Source organism: Geotrypetes seraphini, chromosome 2, assembly GCF_902459505.1.
Source record: "Geotrypetes seraphini chromosome 2, aGeoSer1.1, whole genome shotgun sequence".
In the NCBI taxonomy this organism is placed as follows: Eukaryota; Metazoa; Chordata; class Amphibia; order Gymnophiona; family Dermophiidae; genus Geotrypetes; species Geotrypetes seraphini.
In genome coordinates this window covers 495,188,138-495,197,975 of record NC_047085.1, presented here as the reverse complement: position 1 = coordinate 495,197,975, position 9,838 = coordinate 495,188,138, and the positions used below count along the sequence as shown (strand labels likewise).

Here is a 9,838-nt window from a genome sequence, read left to right as displayed (position 1 = left end):
GGAAGGTTGCGCACCGAGGGCAAGTTTCTGTAGGATGATCGGCCCCCAGGCAGAGGATGCACCAGCAATGCAGGTCTGTGAGTGATAGAAGGCGCTCGTACCCGGTGCACTTTTTAAAGCCCGTAATGGGCCGGGACATAGGAAATCCAGGCGACCGCGGCCAATCAGGCCACGCGGCCGCGACGACCCGGGAGCCCCCGGATTGCGAGAAAAAAACGCGAAAAGCGCGATGAGCAGGAAGAAGAAAACATTTTGTACACACAGCGACTTTTAACGAAGAAAAACAATAAATCGCGGTGCAAAGAAGGCACTGGGGCAGAGCTACGAAAAAACGTGTCTTCTTAGCACAGCGGAAAAAAACGAACTGGAGACCATGAGGAGGGGATGCGCCCTCTAGTGGGGCAGGAGGCACACATGCGTCGTGCAGTACAGCAAGCTTGAATCTTCAATCAAGTTTGCTTGAAATGCTGTCCGCATCGGGGCTCCGTAGATGACGTCACCCACTTGTGAGAATATCATGCCTGCTTGTCCTGGGATAATACAGTATGGAAAATGATCACTTATTTTGTCTGGACAGTATGTGAATTATACAATAAACAATCTAATTATATGAATTACCTTCAAAAGACCATATATTTGGAGATCTTAAGTTCCCTTTCAACAAGAAAGAGGGCCCATAGAAGTGCAGTAAAAGCCTCTTTTAATAACTGTCTTTACATTCATCAGTTACCAACAGCTATACATAACATATAGACCTCCATTTACAAACCGTGGTAAATGTTTCTACCGCGGGCCAGTGAGGTAAATGATCTAACGCTCATAGGACTTCTAAGAGCGCCAGAGCATTTACCTCACCAGCCCGTGGTGGTAGAAACCTTTCCTGGGGCTTTATAAAAACCAGCGCTAATCATCATTTTCAGCCTGGTTTCTTACCATGAAAGAGGTACTGTTACTTGAATTTCTCCAGCTGAAATGATTGACTTGAGTATTACAAGAGCAATAATCAAAACCAAAGTAGAATAGCCAATACCCATAATTGGAAAAATTGGGATTGCCTTAGTTTTTGGTGGATGAATTTATGCTTAAGTTAGAAGTATGAAAAGATGAATGCGGATATGCTGGGGCATACTAAGATATTCAATTTGGAGCCCATTGACGTCTTGTGGATTCGTTATAGTTGTCTTTAATCTTTATCTCTATTGGTATAATACACACACATCCAGGGGGGAAGGGGGGTATATCTTTTGTGTGGTTATATTCCCTGATGAAAATGTTGGTTGGGAGAGAGGATTTTGTTTTTGTACAGATACTGATTGATTGTAAGTGCATATATGATTATTATTATTTGTATGTATATTTTATTGCATTTTTTTGGCAGCTTTGAAAACTCAATAAAGATTAAAAACAAACCAAGCAACCCAAAGTAGAATACAGAATCAGGAATTTTGAAACCTGCCTGCTTTCTATGTGAGGTTAGGTCTGGGGAGGCAATAGAACATATCATTTTGGATGTTCCAAACTATGTATATTATTTTGCTAAGAAAAAGCTTCCTGCAGAAAAAAAAAAAAAAAAAGACGCGTGTTCATTTCTGTGGTTAACATTTCCCACAGTTCTGAGTATTTGCACCAGCGCAATGGTTTAATTATTGCTCCATCTCCGCTGCTGAGAAACACATTTTTAAAATTAGTACATGCAGGCTATCAGAGAACTTTGCCTCAAAGGAAAAAGAGATCAACCCTATGTCATAGTAAACACAATTTAACGGGAAAAGCACAATTGTGTTCCTCACGAAGCAAGCTGCCTAAAACATGGTAACCTCCGGCACGAACAAGGCAGCAGCATGGGGTGGCCAAGAATGCACTATACTCTTATTCACAACTGCTAACCCAAATATACATGTGCAATAGTTCCTCTCAACAAGAACCTGAAGAGGTTTCGCTGCCTCTATGTTCCTTCCACGCTTGCTTCTGCCCAGCACTCCCCTCCGCAGTGCTAAGAAGGCTACATTCACTCTGTTGCATCGCTAAATCAAAAAAATATACCACTAAATTCTGCAGTTCTACATTGCCATGATGCGTATTCTTCTTCGGCTCGTCCTCAAAACCCATCCAAGGTCACAACAGGAAAAGGATCATCCAACCCTTCCCATAAAGAGAAAAATTTACTCTCGGAGCAATAAAGTAACTTTATTTAAAGTAAATAGCAATGTGTGTACTCAGGTTTGTGCAAATTACAAGTCCCGCTCATTCCTCCACTGCTGTCTTTGAGCGGCTATAGGTTGTGCCGTTCAACAGCTGCACGAGTATGGCAAGCAATTGACTGTGTTCCTCCTGCAGGGCCTGGGGTATATCAGGGAGCGTGTGCCGCAGACATGTTTCCACCATCCTGCAGAGCACCTGGCGAAAGTCACTGAGCAAGGCCACCGTGCGCGAGTTGCTTTCCAACTTCAGGAGATAGCTGTCACTCAGGTAGAGAACTGCCTGGCAGCCATCATCTGCAGAATGAGAACAGGAACTATGTTAAAACAGGGATATCCACAGTGAATGATCATGAGAGAGAGATCTGCATGCCACCGATTTATAGGGCACAACAAGCAGTAATCCTCTAACCCACAGCTAATCTCCAGCATGATGCCGACGACGCATTCAGACAGCTGGCCAGAGGCAAGACATTTCCCCATCATTTTTCTTGTGTCCTAGAAGGAAGCTTTCTATTTGTGGCACACAGGAGGCATGGATTTTCTTACTTTCTTTCTTTTTTTTTTTTTAAATTTCTTTATTCTTTTTCAAACTTACATCAAGTGCACAAAAAGAACAACATGAAATACTATCATATAACACTTGAACATCATACATTATATTCTTAATATGTAAATTAATTAAAAACCCTCCCCCCTCCCATCTTTCTATACAATCATTAAAACTATCATATTCCTTCAAAATTTCAATTTCGCTACATCTTATCTTCCAATCCCCCCACCCCCCTATGTATATTATCTAAGAAAAATGATGCCAATTCACTACAAAAATCAACCATCGGTCTCCATATCTTTAAAAAAATTTTATAACTTCCTTTCTGTATTGCAATTGCTCTTTCCATCTTGTAAATATGACACAGGGAATTCCACCAAAACGTATAATTGAGATTACTATAATTTTTCCAGTTGTTAGTAATATGTTGCATAGCAACACCCGTCATTATCATCAAAAGCTTATTGTTATGTGCTGATAATTGACTTTTTTTCCTCATAGACATACCGAAAAGAACAGTATCATATGATATTTCCACATGATTTTCCAATAAGCAATTTATTTGAGACCAAATTGAATTCCAAAAATTCCTAATGCAGGGGCAATAAAAAATTAGATGATCCAATGTCCCTACTTCAAGATTACAGTGCCAGCATCTATTAGATTTAGAGCTATCCAACTTTTGTAAACGAACTGGGGTCCAAAAAGCTCTATGTAATAAAAAGAACCAAGTTTGTCTCATAGATGCTGACACTGTACATCTCATTCTCCAAGACCAAATTCTTACTTTCTACAAAGTATATTGGATTCTCAGCTCAATAATTAAGGCAGTATACACAAAAGGTCTGGTTACAGCATGTCCTTAATACCTTCAATACTGTGTGAAGTTCTGGTCACCATATCTCAAAAAAAGATATAGCGGAATTAGAAAAAATACAGAGAAGGGCGACAAAAATGATAAAAGGGATGGGGCAACTTCCCTATGAGGAAAGGCTAAAGCGGCTAGGGCTCTTCAGCTCAGGGGTGATATGACAGAGGTCTATAACATACTGAGTGGAGCGGAAAAGGTAGATGTGAATTGCTTGTTCACTCTTTCCAAAAATACTAGGACTAGGGGGGTCATGTGAAGAAGCTATTAAGTAGTAGATTTAAAACAAACTGGAATGTAATGAATAAAGGTAAACTGCTTGAGTTTTCACAATTGCAAAATAAATTCGGTTTGAATAAATCACAATATTTCAGATGGATGCAATTGAAGCAGGCCATTCAGGTAGGGTTCCCTGAATGGAAAAATCTTAATAACTATCATAGTATGGAATTCTTATGTTTTCAGATAGACTCCATGGGTCACCAGGCCGCAATGTGGTATAAATTAATATCTGAATTCGTACATAAAAAGAAAAAAAATGGTCTTAGAGATATTTGGAGCATTGAGATTAAGCATCAGATTAATGCATCTCAATGGCCACGACTTTGGTCTTGGAGGTTAAAATGCACATTGTCAGCTTCTATGAGACAAACTTGGTTTTTTATTTTACATAGAGCTTTATGGACCCCCACACGTTTACATAGAATAGATAGCTCTAAATCTAATAGATGCTGGCATTGTCATCTTGAAGCAGGGACATTAGATCATCTTTTATTCTATTGTCCATTCATATTAATATTTTGGAAATCAATTTGGCCTCAAATTAATAGGATGTTAGAAAATCCGGTAGCCTTGACATATGATACGATTCTGTTTGGTACTGCAATGAGAGCTCGAAGTCAAATTTCATCAAATAACAATACTACTGTTATATTCATCTCATATCTATTAGTTATTGTACTAGCATCTTCCACTGGTTTACATTTATATTTTCTTTTCTAAAATCTTCCAATAAAAATACCTTGACAAAAAAAAAAAAAAAATAACAATAAACTTTTATTTATATTGACTGGAGTAGCAGTACAACAAATTACACATAATTGGAAAAATTATGACAGATTGAACTATAATTTTTGGTGGAACTCAGTTTGCCATATATATAAGATGAAGCGTACATTTGCAACACAAAAAGGATATATGGATAAGTTCAAGAAAATTTGGGGACCATTAACAGATTTTTGCAATGACTGATTTTAATTTTTTCCCATAATAAGATAATGGTTAAAGAAGGGAGGGAGGGAAGGGGTAAAGAATTTATTCTCTTTATTATACATTATAAAAAATATATCATAATGAATGAATGATAGTCCTATGAGAAATTAATGTGATAAAGGGAGAGAAAAGGGTTCATAATTAAATAATAATTGATAAAATCATTACAATATATATGTTATATAAATTCATAAGAAAAATAATATAAAATATGGTTTATATAAAATACATTATAGAGATATCAAGTGTATTGTTAAGATAAATGTATGGAAAATTTATAACACTTGTTGATATGTGAAAAAAATCAATAAAAAACTTAAGTCAAAGAAAAACAAACTGGAGAAAATATTTCTTCACACAACGTGTAATTAAACTCTGGAATTTGTTGCCAGAGAAGTCCATAGGCCATTATTGAGGAGCCTTTGGGAAAATCCACTGCTTATTCCTAGGGCGGGGGTGTCAAAGTCCCTCCTCAAGGGCTGCAATCCAGTCAGGTTTTTCAGGATTTCCCCAATGAATATGCATGAGATCTATTAGCATACAATGAAAGCAGTGCATGCAAATAGATCTCATGCATATTCATTGGGGAAATCCTGAAAACCCGACTGGATTGCGGCCCTCAAGGAGGAACTTTGACACCTGTGTCCTAGGGTAAGCAGCATAAAATCTGTTTTACTACTTGGGATCTAGCTAGGTTCTTGAGACCTGGGTCAGCCACAGAGACAGGATACTGGGCTTGATGGATCTTCAGTCTGTCTCAGTATTTATGAACATACTTGCATATCTTTAAGAATGTATATTTTTTGGTTACTCTAAAATCAGGACCAGATGATGGGTTTCTGCTTCACAGAACCTCTCTCACACACTTAATATACATCACTCCCCACAAACCTACAATATCCCCTCATAGAACACACACTTCACATATTATTAAGATCATGGAATAAGCTTTCTAACTCACAATGAAAGAGAGAAGAAAATCATTGTTAGAAAATCATGTTGCCCTTTCATATGATACTATATTATTTGGTACATCTTTGAGATTTAAGAGTCCAATTTGAGCAAATAATAATAAACTTTTATTAATACTGACCGGGGTTGCCATTCAACATATTACTGGAAATTGGAAAGATTATACTAAACTTAATTATACCTTTTGGTGGAATTCAGTCTGTCAGCATGGAAATTATCATAATTTTAAAAAGATTTGGGGACCATTGATTACATATTCTAATGGTCAAACACCTTAAACACCTTGTTATTTATATAGGATATATGTAGGGCGGGATTGGGATTATTGATGGATGGGGTGGGTGGGGAGGGATTCTTTCATACTCTAATGACTATAAGTAAGAATGCCAAGTGATTTGTAAAATTTTTTTTGGGATTGATTATTGTACACTTGTTATAAGATATGAAAATGAATAAAGATTAAAAAAAAAAGAGAAGAAAAAAAATAAAACTTGAGGAGAAACATCAAATGCTTTACAAACTAAGGGGTACTAACAATAGATTCCAACAGCAGCTTACTCTCAAGAAAATTCATGCCTCTAATATTAAATACTTATTTATTTATTTATTCAATTTTCTATACCGTTCTCCCAGGGGAGCTCAGAAGGGTTTACATGACTTTATTCAGGTACTCAAGCAGTTTTCCCTCTCTGTCCTGGCAGGCTCACAATCTATCTAACGTACCTGGGGCAATGGGGGGATTGAGTGACTTGCCCAGGGTCACAAGGAGCAGCGTGAGTTTGAACCCACAACCTCAGGGTGCTGAGGTCGGAGCTTTAACTCCTGCGCCACACTCTCCCCTATTGCTTATTGCTCAAGATATCACTACAGAGATGACCAAGGGTAGATACATCTCCATCACCAATACAATAAGCAGAATGGAGCTATTTTAGATGTTTCTGCCCTAAAAGCCGCTTGTACTACTCACCTCGAATTTGGACTTTACTGTCAGTTAGCAGAACTACCGCCAGAGGGTGTACCATAGATGAGTCTCGCACAAACACGTTCCTATTGGATTTCACTGCCAAGAAATAGGTCAACCAAGATCCGCAGAGCTCCAGTTTATCCCTAGACAGAAGATTAAGCATGCCCAACAACATTTAATACTTCATCCCCGCTATCGCATCTCTACTGTAAGTCATATTACCAGCATTTTCACTCCTAAAACTAACAAGCAAAATCCAACAAGAAGAGCAGAGTCACAGCCAGCAAGCTTTGGCAGTGAAAATGAAATTAGTTACCTGTAGCAGGGGTTTTCCTAGGACAGCACAATTCAAGTCATCACATATGGGTGATGTCACTGACAGAGCCTGGCGCAGGAAGCAGTATTCCAGCAACTTTTTCTAAAAGATCTGGAACAATTGCTTATGCTTACTACTTATGGGGAATTTAGGAAACACCTAAAAACATATCTGTTCCTGAAGTACTTAAGTAGCTGATTTGTACAATCTTATTCCACAATAACTGATCTCTAGAGCTGTTAGTTACTAGCTTTTAACTTTGTGAGTTCTACTCAATTTGTAGCATTTTTAATCATTGTAAACCGCATAGAACTTCACGGTCCTGCGGTATATAAACTTATTATTATTATTAGACAGGCAAGCCATCCATGTGCCTGTTCCCTCTTGCCACTGTCATGCAAGACATCTTCAGTCTATTACAAGCTAGAGGAATAAAGCTTCTTGGAAGGGGCATGAGAGGGTTGGAAAGATATACATCCTGCTGTCCTTGGAGAACCCCTGCTACAGACTTCTCCCCACCGTCAGCACACTCCCTACGAGAGAGAGCATTCCCGCTCCCTGCCTTGACAGACATCATCAACCCCCCTCCCGGACCCAAACGACCCCAGGTCTACCTTGTTTCCCTGGTAGTCTAGCAGTGTGCTGGGGCAGGAGTGATCCTACTCACTCTTGCCCATGCTCTTTCAGAGACGAAAATCGCTACCGCAATTTCCAGCGGTAGTCTCGCGAGGCCACTCATAGCCTCTTGAGACTGCCCTTGGTACCTAACTGGGTTTTGACACCCATCTGAGTTAATTCCTAAAGCCCATGAAAAATGGCCCATTTCCATATTCTGACAGTCTCCCAACACCAGAGAGATGACTCTGTGTCCCATCCCCCACTCTGTAATACATGGCTACCTGGTTGTCCTTTAGAATCAGGATAACCTTGCTGGACAACCAACCTCAAAGCCTTTAGAGATTTCTATACTGCTCTTAACTCTAGCAAGTTTATTTGATGAAATCTTTTGGGAGTGAAGTCAATCTAGATGGGTTCACCATACCAGTTCAGACACATCTATTAAAGTTACTTGAATTTGGAAGGGGATCTCTTTTGCCAGGTTGGATTAGTTTGTCCACCAAGATGTTAAGTCCTACAGGAACCTGGAGATTCCCTGTTTACTAAAGTCCACTGGATGGACAAGGTTCATTGAGTTTGCCTCAAGTAGAGGCATGCCTTTGGACTAATGCCCGACATCCTCAACATTTATCTAGTTGATACTTGCTGACACTCCAGAATTTCCTTCACAGTGGAAATTAACCATACTATACAATTTCTTATACCCTGCAAAATTTTAAACTAGGATTCTATGTGGCTTACAATAAGTTATCAGAAATTTGCAATACAATTACAGTTAGACATCTGGAGTAAAGTAAGGTGGTTAACCTTTGCTATGGAAGACAGGTAGTTCTTCGAGTCATGTCTAGCAAGGCTACTATGACTGTTGTGCAGCGGGCAGGAACACCTTGTCCATACCCATGTGGAATTGAACTCCTGAGTATTCCAAGTCCTGCGTCAGTTCAATGTGACTCTTTTGGAAGTTGATCACCCAGCCCAGGTGCTAAAGTAGTTGGACAACCTGGCAAACCGCCTGATACCCCTCAGACTCTGATGGGGCCCTGATCAGCCAGTTGTCTAGATATGGGTGGACCAGGACTCCTTGGGTCTGCAGATGGGTCACCACCACCACCATCACCTTGGTGAAGGTTCTGGGTGCCATCACCAGCCCGAAGGGCAGTGCCACAAACTGGTAATGCTTCTGCAGGACGTAGAACCTCAAGAACTTCCTGTGTTCTGGAAAGATGGGCCTCCGTCAGGTCCAGAGAAGCTAAGAATTCTCCTGGAGCTACATAGGCGATCACCAAATGCACCATTTCCATCTGGAAATGAGTAACTCTCAGGGCCGCATTGACTGCTTTCAGGTCCAGGATCAGCCTTAATTCTTTGGAGCTTCTCTTTGGCATGATAAAGTATATCAAATATCTGCCAAAGCCTGAGTCGTGGTCCAGAACGGGCTCCAAGGACACAATGCCCAGCAATCGTTGGACTGTGGCCTCTACCCGGGCCGCCTATTACGGCCTTCCTGCAGGAGAATCTAGAAAAAACTGTGCCAGGGGACGATAAAATTTGAGCTTCTAGCCATCTTGAAGAACCTCCAAAACCCAACAGTCCAAAGTGATGGCTTTCCATTCTGCCAGAAAAGTCAAGAGTTGCCCCCTGATGTGCAGAGGAGCAGCCAGAGGTCTGGCATCAGAACTGTTTCTTAGAGGCCACAGCTGAACGTCTCCCTGTCAATGACTGGCACCAGGAGCCAATGAATCTCTGATTGAGAAGAATGCTGCCCTGAGGAGCCCCCATAGTACTGACAGGAATGTCGGAAGGGGCAAAAAGCTAGGGCGCCCCAATCCCTTAGGGGGTCAGGACCTATTTTTTGTCATGGACTTAGGTTTACTGTACTGTACACTAGCCATAAAGTCGTCCAAACCTTTGTCAAACAGCAATTGCCCTCTGAAAGGCAATCTGCTCAAGATTGCCTTAGAGGATGAGTTACTGGACCACTGATGGATCCACAACAACCTAGCTCCACTGGCTTCCGATTATCTCCAGAGTCCACTTCAAATGTGCCTGCCTCACTTTCAAGATCCTACACGGTATT

General features: G+C 40.3%; 1 protein-coding gene across 3 annotated transcripts in view; it reads right to left on the bottom strand.

The window, feature by feature from the left end:
• Nucleotides 1-2,166: 2,166 nt before the first annotated feature.
• Nucleotides 2,167-9,838, bottom strand: part of DHX30 (DExH-box helicase 30) — a 195,591-nt gene continuing 187,919 nt past the window's right edge. For all 3 annotated transcript variants that reach the window (XM_033931942.1, XM_033931944.1, XM_033931945.1), the window contains exons 18-19: nt 6,831-6,970; nt 2,167-2,495 (exon numbers count right to left, since the gene is read on the bottom strand). In XM_033931942.1, coding sequence (XP_033787833.1) covers nt 2,245-2,495; nt 6,831-6,970 — 391 coding nt within the window. In that variant the 3' untranslated portion in view covers nt 2,167-2,244. The remainder of the gene's footprint in view (nt 2,496-6,830; nt 6,971-9,838) is intronic.